General features: G+C 63.5%; 2 protein-coding genes across 3 annotated transcripts in view; one reads left to right on the top strand and one right to left on the bottom strand.

Moving 5' to 3' along the window:
- The window catches only part of FAM163B (family with sequence similarity 163 member B), a 25,655-nt gene extending 17,821 nt beyond the window's left edge, over positions 1–7,834 (top strand). The window contains exons 2-3 of the mRNA XM_029919539.1: positions 5,173–5,288; positions 5,804–7,834. Of these exons, the coding sequence (XP_029775399.1) occupies positions 5,196–5,288; positions 5,804–6,202 (492 nt within the window). The 5' untranslated portion in view covers positions 5,173–5,195 and the 3' untranslated portion in view covers positions 6,203–7,834. The remainder of the gene's footprint in view (positions 1–5,172; positions 5,289–5,803) is intronic.
- Positions 7,835–9,093: 1,259 nt separating this feature from the next.
- ADAMTSL2 (ADAMTS like 2) overlaps positions 9,094–14,224 on the bottom strand; it is a 32,370-nt gene continuing 27,239 nt past the window's right edge. The window contains exons 15-19 of one of the 2 annotated variants that reach the window (XM_029919520.1): positions 14,005–14,160; positions 13,335–13,505; positions 12,512–12,688; positions 10,494–10,638; positions 9,094–9,741 (exon numbers count right to left, since the gene is read on the bottom strand). In XM_029919520.1, coding sequence (XP_029775380.1) covers positions 9,623–9,741; positions 10,494–10,638; positions 12,512–12,688; positions 13,335–13,505; positions 14,005–14,160 — 768 coding nt within the window. In that variant the 3' untranslated portion in view covers positions 9,094–9,622. The remainder of the gene's footprint in view (positions 9,742–10,493; positions 10,639–12,511; positions 12,689–13,334; positions 13,506–14,004; positions 14,161–14,224) is intronic. The other variant, XM_029919521.1, reaches the window with a different exon arrangement.

Genomic DNA, 14,224 nt, shown 5'->3' with positions numbered 1-14,224 from the left:
CCCCCCCCCCACCACCACAAGGAGCAGCGCCCCGGCTGCCCACACACGTGGCCACAGCCTGAGCGCCTGCGCTGCTACTACGGGTCAGGGGACCGGCAGGGACTGGCCAGCGCCGGGTCCCAGTCCCACTTCTCGGGAGAGAGGGACAGAGCGGCACAGCATGGGGGGAGGGAGGGCTGGGGCCGCCAGCGCCGTGGCCGGAGAGGCCGTGGGCTGCAGGCCTCTGCACACTTGGAACGGGACGGGGGAGGGGCGGGGTGATGCTTCAGCCCCAAGATGTGACAGCAGCAGCAGGTCTGGCCTCGAGCCTGACCCCAGAACTGCTAGTGTCCGGACCTCTGCCCCCCTGGGTTTGCTCATCTTCAAACGTGGGAATCGCCACGCCCGAGGGCCTGTCCTAACAAGTGCTGGCAGGACAGCGGGGACGCTGGGAGGCCCCGGATCCCTGGTGACTGGCCGCGGGACCCATTTGCCCAACCAGGATCGCAGGAAGCGGCCCTGCTCTTCCGTGAACCCACCGCCCTGTCTGCAGGGTCAGGGTCCCGGCGCCCGCTCTGCCCTCCCACGGCCGGTGCCGTGGACTGGGGTCCAGTCTGCCGCCGCCTCCTGGCCGCATCAGGTGAAGGCTGGGGTGAGCCGTGGCATCCCGTGAGCCCCTGGGGAGGGAAAGGCGTCGGGGCGTGGGGCCAGCAGCTGCCTGCTTTGCTTTGCCTCACCTCAGCGAGAGCGTGAAATACATCTAGACAGCAGGCCTGGCCCCGGCCCAGCCTCTCCCCACCCCCCCACCAGCCGCCTTGCCTGCACACCCAGCTCCCTGGATCTGGCCCCAGGTCAGCCTGCACCCTTGGCAGGGCCAGCAGGCCAGCTGGCCTCAGTCGCCCTGGGGGCCAAGGTGGGTGGGAGCTGCCCGGCAGGGAGCCCGGAATGTGGGGGTCCCTGGGGCTCCTGCTTTGTCTGTCTGTGTGGCCTGCACTGCGTCTTCCCGACCCGGGCCCTGTCTGCATCTGCCTGTCTGCAGCTCCGTCTGAATTTGGAGCTATCTGTGAGTCTGTGTCTCGTCGGCTCGTTGCTTCGGGTCTGCACAGATCTGCCTTCCTGTCTGTCTATCCAGAGTCTGGGTTCCCATCCCAGCTTTGCCTCTGATGCACGGCGTTTCCTGGGAAAGACTTCGTGTCCGTCTGTGGGCGTGTCCCCCTCCATCTGTAGGCAAGGTGCTGGCCTTCGGGGCCAGCCAGGTGCCCCCCGGCCCCTCGGGGCACTTGACGCCTCCCAGCCTGGCCACCAGAGCCAGCACGCCTCTGACCTCACTGCAGGGGCGCAGCCTTGCACTCCGCTCCTACCGACTGCTCAGATCTTGAATCTCCGAATGAAAATCCCATGTCAATTCTCACACATTCCTGGAAGAGGGAAAACGGGCCCAGACGCCCGCGAGTCTTTGGCAAGGTTTATCAAAACCTTTAGAAACGTGCACATCTGGGGGGCGCAGTCAGTTGAGCGTCCGGCTTCTGCTCAGGTCATGATCTCACGGTTTGTGAGTTCGAGCCCTGCGTTGGGCTTTGTGCTGACAGCTCAGAGCCTGGAGCCTGTCTTCAGATTCTGTATCTCCCTCTCTCTCTCTCTGACCCTCCCCTGCTCCCACTGTCTCTCTCTGACTCTCAAAAAAAAAAATGTGCACACCGTAAAATCCTCATCACATGTTCCTGTGACCTCACAAGGTGGGAAGTAATGCAAATGCCCACCTGCAGAACGTGCTGAGTAAGCTGGGCTTCCCACCGACGGAGCATGGGCGGCTGTGAAGAGGAGCGAGGCTCCGAGGGCTCCCTGGGGGTGACCGAGGAGCAGTGCGTCCGTGTAGGGACAGACCGGCCAGCAAAGCAGGGGGCTGTACAGACAGTGTATATGGCATGCCATCTTAGCTTAAGAGAAGGAAGGAAGGCTCTATTTCCTTATATTTTTCTAGAAATAGGCAGTTGACATCTAACCAGCTCAGGTCATGATCTCACGGTTCTGGGTTTGAGCCCCGCATCGGGCTCTGTGCTCACAGCTCGGAGCCTGCAGCCTGCTTTAGATTCTGCGTCTCCCTCTCTCTCTGCCCCTCCCTGGCTCTCACATACTCTTTCTCTCTCAAAAATAAACATTAAAAAGAAACAGGAAAGAAAGAAAGAGGCAATGGGAAGATAAACCCAGAGCCAAGTAAAATTGTTCTGTCTGGGGCACAGCAGAGGAGCGGCAGGAAGCAGGAGCTCTGAATGCACCTGGCTTCATGCTTTTGACTTTGGCGCCAAGTGTTCTCTACAATTAAAATGCAAAATTAAATCGATTTTTAAAAAAAGGAAGAACTAACTTGGAATAAATGAATTTGAGTATCAGGTGGATGGAAAAACCACACTAAAAATGATTTCAAGTGACTTTGAAATACTCTTGTTACGATCCATCCCCAAGGGGACAAGAACAAAAAGAGAACAAATAAATATCATGTTCCGTTCAGTAGACTTGTTAGTGAAAACATTGGTCCTGTTAGTTTTAAATTATTATATATAACAGGGAAAAACGAATAAGGAACAAAGTCAATATAAACTCGAGTTTTATTTTTCTCTTCCTAAAAAAGAGAAGTAACCCATAGCTCCGGCGTCTGAAAAGCCTAGAACCAATGAAAACCCAGGAACAGTGAGCACTCCTAGTGCTCAGATCATGTTCTCTACAAAGCACTTCCCACTAAGAGACCCAGGCTGTCACAGGAACAGCAGGTGCCAGGGACAAGGTGAGCTGGGACCCCTGGTGCCTAAAAGCAAAATGTCGGAGCAGCTGGGGGCTCAGTCGGTTAAGCAGCCGACTTCGGCTCAGATCATGACCTCACGGTTCGTGGGTTCAACCCCCACGTCGGGCTTTGTGCCGACAGCTCAGAGCCTGGAGCCTGCTTGATTCTGTGTCTCCCTCTCTCTCTCTGCCCCTCCCTGACTCACGCTCTGCCTCTGTGTCTCTCAAAAGTAAACAAACATGTCATCAAGGATTAGCGAAGTTCCCATCAAAATGACACAGGAGGGGCACCTGGGTGGCTCAGCCGGTTAAGCCTCCGGCTTCGGCTCAGGTCAGATCTCACGTTCGTGGGTTCGAGCCCCGCGTCAGGCTCTGTGCTGACAGCTAGCTCGGAGCCTGGAGCTGCTTCCGGTTCTGTGTCTCTTTCTCTCTCTGCCCCTCCCTCTCTCATGCTCTGTCTCTCTCTGTATCAAAAATAGATAAAATATTTTTAAAAAATTTTTAAAAATGACACAGGAGCCAAAGTGGAGGGGCGTCCAAACCCACAGTCCCAATGGGATCATTTGAACGTTAAAAAGTAGATGTGGACTGAACTACATTAAATATACGGAAAGTCAGTGAGATCACAGTGATACTAGGAAACGACCAGAAACCTCGTGGGGAACCCCTCTTCTGAAAATGGATAAAACGAACTGAGCACGTGAGCCCTTCCTCGGCTGACCGCATTGGAGGATAACGCCGCAGGTCCTCGGGAAAGCCCTTCGGGGAAGAACCGCAGCTGGTCACTGCAGAAGAGACGGTCTGAAAAGTCACTCTCTGCAGCCCCCTAAGTCAGTCCTGGGTCTAGGTAACGATCCGCAAAGGCTGACAGATGGAGTGGGTGGAGGGCAGTGGGGAACTGACAGCAGCTGGAGCCCCCCGTCGATCCCAACGTGACGGCAGGAGCCTGAGAGTCCCAGCCCCCGGCAGGGACTCGGTCGAAGCCAGTTTAGAAGACAAAATAGGGCTGGAGTGTCCAGGGCCGCTCAGGAGACCCAGCCAGCTCTGGTACATGGAAAATTCTGTCCAGATAAGCGACCCAGTTTCTTCTACAAACAACGCTGGGCAGGGTGCGGGGGGAACAGAGCTGTTCCCGAGTCAAAGAGCCAAATGCAGCTGGATCCTGATTGGAACAAGGCAACTGTAAAAATCATTTTGGAGCCGAGTGGAGGAGGCTGGACACAGACTGGGTGTTTCTGTTAAGTCTTCATCCGTCAGATTTTGCACGGAAGGATTGATGAGTGACTTGATCCGCTCCGGGGTCTCCCTAAGATGTGCATTTGCCCCCCCCCCCCAGCCCCCTGCAAAAGAAAGCAAGGGACAGCCAACCCAGGCAGGAGCAGCCGGCGGCTACTGGCCTGTGGGAGGCCATCTAGGCGTCCAGGGAGTTTGCAGGCCAGCTGTTACCTCTTCAAGACTTGAAGCCGGCCACCACGGGGACCAGCGTCAGAAGGGGCTACGGGGCAGGCCCCTTTATTCTAGAACCGGCTTCTCAGCGCCCGGGCGGACAGGGAAGCTAACCGAAGGGCAGCCGGCGACGCGTGCGCATTCTCTCTGCCTTCGTGTGACATTTTCCACGACGGGTTTGCAGCGGGCCCGTCCTTCCGCCTAGAAATCCCCCTTCTAGGAATTTCTCCTGAAAAACTAATTGGAGCAGGTCCGTAGCTCCAACAGCTCCAATCACTTAGCTGCAAAAGCACTATGAAAACATCCACTTAAAATATTTTTTAATGTAAACAACCTAAATATCAAAAAAAAAAAAGGGGGGGGGCTGGTGCCGGGCTGTAGAAGACGGCCCGGCTCCGGCGCCCGGCCGCCCACCAGCGCCGAGGGTTCCCCACCAGCCGAGCTGCACCCTCGAAAACGGTCAAGATGGCGAACTTCACGTTCTGCGTTTTGCCACAACTGAGCATCCTAAAAGGAAATGGGTGGGTCATGCCGTACGACGGGACGTGGTTAGAAACGGTGTCGCGGAAGGAAATTTAATGATCTGGAAAAATAAGGGTGATCTCGTTCCGTTACAAAACCATATGTTCAGCTTGGCTGTGTTTGGGTGAATTTAGAAATGGGTGAGCTTGGAGAGCCGGCCTGGACGGGCGCCATTCCCTGAGAGCGTGCTACGCACGGTGCTGAAATGTGCGCTCTCGGAATCGCCCTGGGGGCCCCCGCGCCAGGGGGGGCGTGCTGTTAGCGTCACCCTGTCCAGACGGGGACCCAGGGCCGGGAGAGGGAGGCCCAGCCCCTACCTCTTGCGCACACGCGCCCCGGGGGATTTAGCTTCCCCTTTGGGCTGGATTCCTCAGAGTCTAAACGAGAAGGGGCTGTTCCCGCCACGCACGAGCAGCGACGCAGTGAATCTGGTGGCGTGTGTTGCAGGCTGTTGATGGAGAAGGGGGCGGATGACAGCCGGGACAGTGGTCATCACTGGGGGCATCTTGGCGACTGTGATCCTGCTCTGCATCATCGCCGTTCTGTGCTACTGCCGGCTCCAGGTAACCCCGGGACGCAGAGGGGCGCTGGGGCCCCGGAAGAGCGGAGGGGGCAGGGCCCGGAGAAAACACAGAGCAGACAGCCCGGGTCTGGGTCCCACCTGGGGGAGCTTAGCCATGAGGGGCACCCGGCTCACCTCTCCCAGGGCTTCAGAAACCCCCCGCAAAGTGAGGCCACTGAGGCTCAGGGAGGGTAGGGGACCTGGCCAACGGTGCACCCAGAAGGGAGTGACAGCCTTGCCTCTCGCCCTCCGGGCTCTCCCTTCCCCTCTCACACCATAGGGCCCCCCAAGGGTCCCCCAGCGTCTCCCTGAGAGCAGGGGAAGCCATCAGTGCCGGTCAAGGCAGCACAGCGCCCCTCTTCAGGCTTCCTGGCCCTTCTTGCCTCGGTTTCCCCGCCTGCACAACGCACCTGCCTCCCGTGGCTCCGGGGACGAGTCAGCCCGTCCCTCGCTGCAGCGTTGCGGGGGCGCGGGCTGCGGGGCGGGAGGCCGGGCTCACCAGCCCTCTGCCCGCAGTACTACTGCTGCAAGGAAGACTCGGAGGAGGACGAGGAGGAGCCTGACTTCGCCGTGCACTCGAACCCGCCTCCGCTGCCCCGCGGCCACAGCCTCGTGCTCACCAACGGGCCTGCGCTCTACCCGGCTGCCTCCACCTCCTTCAGCCAGAAGACCCCGCAGGCCCGCGCCCTCTGCCGCAGCTGCTCCCACTACGAGCCGCCCACCTTCTTCCTGCAGGAGCCCGAGGACGAGGACGTGCGCAACGGCGGCCAGCGGGTGGCCTACCAGAGCGTCGGCCAGGAGGACGCCGAGCTGCCGCCCGAGGGCTTCGGGGGCCTGCAGGCGCTCAACCCCAACCGCCTCTCAGCCATGCGGGAGGCCTTCTCCCGGAGCCGCAGCGTCAGCACCGACGTCTGAGCAGCCCCGCCCGCCTGGCCGGCCCCCAGACCATGGCGGGGTCCCCGGGCCTGGACCAGGGCTCGGCCCAGCCCTCCCTGCCTCTCTATCCCCATGGGGGCCGGTCCGGGAGCTCCGAGGCGCACTGCAGGGGTAGGGCCCAGTGAGCACGGGGCGGGCCCCTGGGTTTGGGGTCGCGGGGCCTGGGGCTCGAGGGCAGGTGGGCACAGGCGCATCCCAGGTGTCAGTTGGCAGGGCGACGCCAGGCTCCTGACGCCGAAGCTGCCATCCTGCAGGGGAAGTGGCCTCCACCTCCTCCCCAGCAACTTGGCCATCGCCGGCTGTGAGACCGGCCCTGGCCACCCGTCCCTGGGCCTCAGCCGCGATGCCATGGGCCGGGAGCACAAGCCCTCCCGGGTGATCGCAGACCAAGGATTCAGGCCCAGAGCGGAGTGGGGAGGGGCACCCCCGCGCTCTCGCTCACACGCGCATCCTTGGCCTCGGTGTCAGGCTGCTGGGACGTCCTCGGGGCTGGCCTTCCTGCAGATGTCCTAGCCAGTGTCAGGGGCAGCCTGGCCCTTGGGATTCACAGCCCCAACTGGCTTTTTGGAGAAAGAGGGAGGCACAGAGGGAGGAGGAGGCCACAGGCCAACCACCTGCTCCGGGAGCGTCTGCACCAAAACACGCCCCCCATTCCGAAGCCCAGGCGTGGGGGGTGGATGGCATGGAGATCAGGACCTAAGGGACCCACTTCCCCCCGCTCCCGAGGCCTGCGACAGGCCCTCCTGCCCGCTGGGCCTCAGCACCCAGAGCCCTTCATGCTCTGACCCCCAGGGGAGACCCACCCGAACTCTCCCACCTGGCCCGTTTCTCAGGAGGGTCTGGGAGCAGGGCCCGGCTCCTGCTCCCGCTCCACGTAAGACCTCAGCTGAGCCCGCTCTCCACCAAGCTCCCAGCAGGGCTAAGGGCTCCCTGGGGGCCCCCTCTCCGGCTCCCTCCCTCTGCTGGGGAAGTGAAGCTCCATGGCCACCCCAGAGAAGTGGCCAGCCAGAAGGCAGCTCCCCCCGCCCGGCCAGAGGTGGGGTCTCCTGCACAGCAGGGCCCCTGGGGTAGACCAGCTGCTCGCGGCCTGCAGGGGCGCTGGGCTAAGCCACCTTCCTAAAAGACAAAGCAATCTTTGAGGGTCCCTGAGCCGAGGACAGCCGAGCACCTGCGTCTCTCCCAATGCCCCAGAGTCGTCTGGACTTTGGCCGTGAGCAGAGGGAGGGAGGGCCTACTAGTTCCAGCTTCCTCCTTTCATTCTCCTTCCTTTCACCTCCCGCCTCCGTTTGGACGTGCTAAGGGAATCCGGCCCCAGCGTCCCTGCGGCCCCAGCTCTCCCCCTTTGTGGAACCCCATGAGTTCTTTGTGCGCGTCTGCTTGGGGGGTGGGCTGGGGTGGGGGGCGAGCGCCGGGAGGTGGCACTTCCGTGGCTGTTCTGTTCCGGTTTCCTGTTTCCCTCTCTGGTCTCTGTTCTCTGTATAGATTCATAGATCCACTTAAGACGAGTCGCACGCCCATCCCTGTGCGTTCACGCAGCTGCATCGTGGGGACCCTCGGGGAGCCGCGTGCTCCCTAAGAGAAAGCCAATAAAGCTCATCTCCAGCACCGCCATCGCCCCCACGCCTTCCATCCGCCTGGAATCCCAAGCCAGCCCAGACCCCTTCCCGGACCTTCCTGGGAGGGGACCCCATCCTGCCCAGTGCCAGGCAGGGTCTGCCTTTCCTCTCCCGTCTGGGGAGCTGCACAGGGAGGGAGGAGGGCAGCCACAGCACACCGAGTCTGTCTGCCAAGTCTGGAGCCGCTGGCCTAAACGCTGAGCTCCTGGAGAGCGGGTGGGGGTCACGGGCCGAGTCACCTGGGACAGGTGTCTGATGGTCCCTGGGCCTGTGTTGGCATCGACACAGTGGGGTGACAGCGACGCTCTCCAGAGGCAGTGGCGAAGGGCTGCCAGAGCCCCGGAAGCGGAGCCTGGTGCACAGGCAGGGCCGAGTGTGGTCCGAAAGGAGGACCAGCGGGGAGGAAGGGTGACCGCAGGGCACAGCAGCAGGGTGCATGGGGGGCAGACCCTGAGTTACTGTGACTCACCCCTCCTGGGGCTGGGGACCTCATGCAAGTCGCCCCATGGCCTCAGGGGCCTTCGTCACTGAGGGTCCCCTCAATGCTGCCCTGGGCACTGCGTGCTGGACCCTGCTCTGGCGGCCACCTGCCTCCTCCTACCTGTCCCCGAAGATGACGGGCACCCCCGGCCCACGGCCGTCTCACTTCCTAAGGTGGGCGGACACCCTGGTCCCCCACCCGCACCCCACGGGCGGAAGCCAGAGGGGGCTTTCCGCATCTTCCCCGCCCCCACCCTCTCCTTGGAGATGTGCGCTGGCTGCTTCCTCTTCCATGGAGAACCCCTCCTGCTGCTGGACCAGCCTGAATACCGTCTCCCCCAGGAAGCCCTCCTTCCTGCACCCCCAAGTCCAGATTAAGCAGCCCTTCTAGGAGGTCAGAAACAGTAACGATAGATATTTCCTGAGCCCCCAGTGTGGGGCCTGCCTTATTTCCTCGGTTCTTCCCCACACATCCCAAGGTCAGCCTTTCCTCCCCAGGTTTGGTCACGCATTCCCTCAGCCCCCAGCCCCCTCCCCAGGCTCCACACCAGTCGGGAGGCGTGCGGCTGGCTCAGTTCTGAGAACAACATCCGAGTCCTGATGCCCCCTGACCCCCGCACCCCTGCGGGCACCCACCTCTGCTTCTCCCCGACTGTCACCTCCTCAGGGAGATGCTACTGCTTGGTCCGGGTCCTCAGCCAGTGGGCCGGACAGCCTGGCTCTCGGAGCCTGATGGCCACCGCGCACCCTGCCAGAGCCACTGGGAGCCCACGATACCACCATAAATACGACCACTTTATTAACGTCCAGGAGCGCTGGCCGGCGACCCTCCTGGAGCGCCGTGAGAAAGAGCGCCTCCGCCCGGGGCGTAAAGTGCAGCGGCCCGTCCCCCTGGGCGCCAGAGCTTCGTGGAGCGAGGCAGGTGGACGCCAGCTTCGAGACACAACCCCCCCGGCCGGGGCGCACCGGGCAGGCCGGGCCCCAGGTGGCACCGGGGTCTCCCTGCCGCCCCAGCCCCGTCCCCAACCCCAGAGCCCTGGAGGCAGAGAGGACGTTCCCTCTGGAGGGGGGCTGGGGGCCGGTCGGTGCGGCCCACAAGCACGGTGTCCTCGCAGCCCCGAGAACACCCTCCCGGGCAGGGGCAGGGGCCCAGGGCGCTCTCGGGGGGCGGCGGGGGCTCTCCTTCCCCGGGGGAGAGCAGAGGCTCAGTGTCACGTCTTCACAGCCCGGGCCCCAGCAGCGGGGTTGCAGGGGGGGGGGCCCAGGGCGGAGGGCTCCGGTCTCTGAGGGGCGGCAGGGGTGCCTAGGAGCGGGGAGGCCTGCATGAGCGGCAGCACGCCTTGCTGTAGTACCAGTGGCCGCAGAGGTTCACCTTGATGGCCAGGGCGCAGTTGGTGCCTGGCTGGTCCTGGCAGCTGTCATCTGGGGAAGGGACACGGCCGGGGGGGGGGGGTAGGACATCACAGGTGGCCCAGGGGTGAAACTGGATGGGCCCCGCCCCCACCACCCCCCTTGGGGGTTGCCCCCAGCAGCAGAGCACCCGTGGACAGGGGGCTCCTGCATGCCCATTCCCAGGCCCCGCTTCGGGCCCTCCAGCCCTATTCCTCCGCCACCACTTTCCTGCTCCCCCCCGCAACCCCCCGAGCAGTTGATCAGTGCACAGCAGGGCTGATGCCCAGGGCCAAGGTTTGCAGGAATGGCTGCCCTCACCCCGAGAGGCACGCACCTTCCCCAGAGGCCCACCAGGGGCCCCTCCACAGAACAGGTGTGAAGCAGAGCCGGCCACCTGTCCCGGTGCCCCCCTCAGAGTCTAGCGCCCTCGCCCCTCCTCCAGGCGCCGGGCCCCACGTCAGCCCTGGCCGCTCCCCGCCTCCTGTGTGCCCGGTTCAGGCTGAGTCACCCCGATTCCTGCTCCCCACCCACGGCTGGCCCCACCTTCTGAAGCCAGATGCAGGAGATGGCGTGGCTCCAGGGACCCCGAGCCCCAGTCAGGCCGACCTGGCGCCCTGCCCGCCCTCACCTCCCAGCTGGGTCCGGCCATCCCCAGGGAAGCCTTCGATCCCCGCCAGGCCTCAGTGTCCGTAGCCACTCGACCTTCCCGGTCCCCCTGGCTGACGCCTGTTCCTCCTTCGGTCCCCCGGTTCTGCCCGCCTTTGTCAGCGCCCCCTTCTCACCTGGGGGTTCCGTGGGGCAGGGCAGCAGGTCACAGGCCTGCCTGCCGACGGGCTTCACCAGCGGGTCGCAGCCACGGACGATGTCGGTCCCCTGGTAGCACTTCACGTCCCGCATCCGCACCCCCACCCCGCAGGTCTTGGTGCACTGATGGGAGAGCGAGCATGGCCAGAGCCCCCACCTGGCAGGGCAGGGCTCCGACCCCGAGGAGGGGCCGCCCCACCCCTCCCACCAGGCTGCTGGGTCTCATCCCCCCCAGGGCCGCTCAGCTCCGCCAGGAGCCCAGTAAAGGGGCGGCCCCCTCATCTCTCCACTGTCTCCGGGTGGGTCCCTCAGTTTCAGCTTTCCTGGGGCCTGTGACACAGCGTGCGGGACACAGGGGGCCCTGGCCCAAGGAGAGCACTGGTGTCCCCCTCCAGTGAAAAACCATGTTGCCGGCCAATTAAACCTCTCTTCCAAAGCCACACTCCCGCCGAGGCCCCCCCATCCAGATGTTCCCCTCGGAAAGCCCCGCAGAGCTGCCCAGAGCACCGGGGGCATCTGCTGACCCCGGCTGCCCCGTCACCCTCTTGCCAAGGTCCTCCCCCCAACACAGGTGACCCCACGTCACCCAGGCCCATCTGGGACCTGAGCCCTGGGTCCCTGAGGCAAGGTAGGGCTGGGAGACCGCAGGGAGGACCACCCGCCCACTCCCAGCTTCGGGGGCTGGCCCAGTCTGGAGGCAAGAGGCAGCCAGCTTGGCACTGAGCACACAGGACCATGGACCGTGGGTGGGTGCTTCAAGGAGCCTCCGTGTGCCCCTGGAGGGACCCTCGGCCCCTGGGGACTGGGGATGACAGCTGGGAAGAATGAACTCTTACCAAGCCCGCATTCCAGGGAGGGGCAGCCACAGGGACAAAGTGCCTGCGCTCCACACACCTCCGTGGTCCACCCGTGCCAGTGAGACCTCGCCCACCCTCCGTCATCAGTACGATACAGATGTCCCTCCCCCTGGTGCTCTCAGGCTGTTTGGGGGCAGGGTCTGCTGCCTCTCTCCCCCCTTCCAGGGCGGGGCACCCAGCACCCAGCACAGCACTGGCCTCCGTCTCCTGAAGCAGGAAGCACGTGTGCTGGCGTGACTCAGGGGAACTTCACCAGCCTCTCAGCCCCGCTCTGCCCTCCCCCCATGACACACTCCGCTCCCCGCAGCCACTGGACCCGTCTGGCCCCCGAGGCCTCTTCTGCATCCGTCAGGCGCTGGCCCTGCCCACGCCCCTTCCGGAAGCCCCCGCCCCACCTCAGTCTCCCTCCTGCCCAGGGGGGTCCTCCCTTGGACAACACAGAACGAAGCCGTGTGTGTGTGTTCGCTCTTGAACAGGCGTGTGTGCGGTAGGAAGCAGAGGTCCCGTGGGGGGCGAGGTCGGGGGCGAGGTCTGCGTCCCTCCGCCGAGAACCCTGGGCCCCGGTCGGAGGCAGAGGTCTGGCCGCCCACCCTCTGAGTGGGGGCGACACTCATGGAACCCCCAGACTCACCCCTGCCTTACGAACGGTAAGAAATCTTCACCTCCGACACTAAGGTTTGGGGATTTGCCTTCCACCGTCCAAGACCACAGACGCCCTGGGTACGTGCGTCTGAGACCAGATCCCGGTGGAACGCCCAGGGCGCCGCATCCCGTGACACCCCTGCACCATGGCCCTTGGTGCTCAGAGCGGGCCCATGAGGACACTGAGGCCAGAGGCACCGGAGACCCCAGGTCCCACAGCCTGGCCACGGCGACATCGGCCCCGGGACTCCTGTTCCCTACCCCCTCCCCACTCAGCGGTGCTCAAAGACCATCCCGGGCCTCCCCATCCGCCGCCACCTCTTGGAAGCTGGTGGCATCACTAGGTAGAGAGGGCACGAGGGGTCCAGGGCTGGGGGCACTGTCGCTAAGGGCACACGGCGGAGACAACAGGGGCGAAGGAGTGGGGGGCATCTGGGGCAGGGCTCCAGGCGCCATGGCGGGACCGGGACTCGGGTTCCGGCCTCAGGGGCGCTCACCTCCGACCACGGGCTGGTGTACCACTTGAAGCAGGGCCTCTCGAAGCACGTGCTCTCCTCGGGGGGCTTCCTGGCCAGCCCGCACTCAGGGCCGCTGCGCGTCTGCGGCCTCCCGTTGGTCAGCTCCATGCACAAGACCAGCCTCTTCTTCACCCCTCGGCCGCACGTGGTGTTACACTGAGACCAGGGGACAGACGGGGGCGGTTCAGGGGCCGGAGGCCGGAGCGCAGCACACACGTGACTCTGGGCTCCGGGGATGTGACTTGGTCGGTAACAACGGGGTGACAGTGTCTAGGTGGAGGGCCGACTGGCTGACAACTCAGCCATTTGGCTCCAAACGCATCTGATCAAAAGCAGTTCACAGAAAACCATCTGTTCTGAAACAAAACGGTTCCTGACAAGGTGTCCCAGGACGGCTCGGCTACTTGCGGCAGCTGGCCGGCAGCGACGCGTCTGAAAAGGCAAGTTGGTGACTGGCCGGTCGGGGGGTGGGGTGGGGGGCAGACGAGGTGGTCAGGAGAACAGCGGCCGTCCAGGACCCAGGGGCCAAGAGCCTGCGAGGCCCGGGCGGCCGCCCCCTCCATACAGTGGGGGCTGGGAGCAGGCAGAGGACAGGAGACCCTGCCCGTTTCCCTCTGGTAGGTGTTCCGGGGTTTCCCTACCTTTTGGGCTTTTTCCATTTCAAATTAAGTTTCAGTGAATTGTGCCACCATATTTTGCAATTAATTCCTCGTTTGACCAAGCTGTCATTCTGGCCACTTGGCCCTCAGCCCAGGGCCCTCCCAGGCGGCGGGGAGCCCCGCTGCCCGCTCAGGGCACTCACCCGCTCCCAGTCCTGGGCCAGCCAGTGGGCGGGGCAGTTCTTGTCCCCGCAGGGGTGGATGGCCAGCGGCTTGGTCTCTGTCTGGCACTGAGACTCGGGCACCACCCGGCCGTCACTGGTCTTGCAGTACACGTGTCGGATCATGCGACCCTGCCCGCAGCTCCCGCTGCACTGCAGGGGGGGAGGGGGGGCGGTTAGAGGCGGAGCCCCTCTCCCAGTGCCCCCCCACTCCCTGGCTGTCATTCCCAGGGAGGACCGGCAGTGTGGGGGAGGGAGTGGTTGCCATGACAACCACTTTTTAAATAACATTTTCTGTTCTAATTACAGAAATATTACGTGCTCTCTCGGTGGAAAACAGACACAGAAAAGCACACCTAAAATACCTAAAAAGGTCATCTGTGCACTCACCACCCGAGGGTGGGGGGCGCTGGTGAGCACAGACAAGAGACACACCGATGGACAGAGACAGACACACAGGGAGGTCATAGAAAGGGACCGTGAGGTCGCCACCTGGTTTTGGATGAAGGCGTGAGTCCTCACGGTGGCAGGGAGACGAAGGCTCACTGATCTAACCTCGCATCCCTCCCTCTAGAGCTGCGGGGACGCGCCGGACCCTCGGCCCCTGGGCACCGGCGGTGGCCGCCGCTCTGCGCCCCCTGGTCCCCCTCACCGGGCCCCAGTCGGAGACAGTCCACTGGCGGTCGCAGGGGGGGCCCGTGCAGTCCTTCTCCCCCACGGGCCTGGTGTTGGGGTCACACAGCTTCTCGTCTTCCGAGCAGCGGATGTCCCTGGTCACCACGCTGCGCTCCCCACACTTGGCCGTGCACTGCGAGCGGGCGGGCGAGGGCGGGGTCAGCAGCGCGCAGGCGCAGGCGGAGGCGCGGGGCCCG

The sequence above is a fragment of the Suricata suricatta genome, chromosome 13 (assembly GCF_006229205.1).
Source record: "Suricata suricatta isolate VVHF042 chromosome 13, meerkat_22Aug2017_6uvM2_HiC, whole genome shotgun sequence".
In the NCBI taxonomy this organism is placed as follows: domain Eukaryota; kingdom Metazoa; phylum Chordata; class Mammalia; order Carnivora; family Herpestidae; genus Suricata; species Suricata suricatta.
Note: the sequence above shows the minus strand (reverse complement) of the source record. Positions and strands in the feature narration are given on the sequence as shown.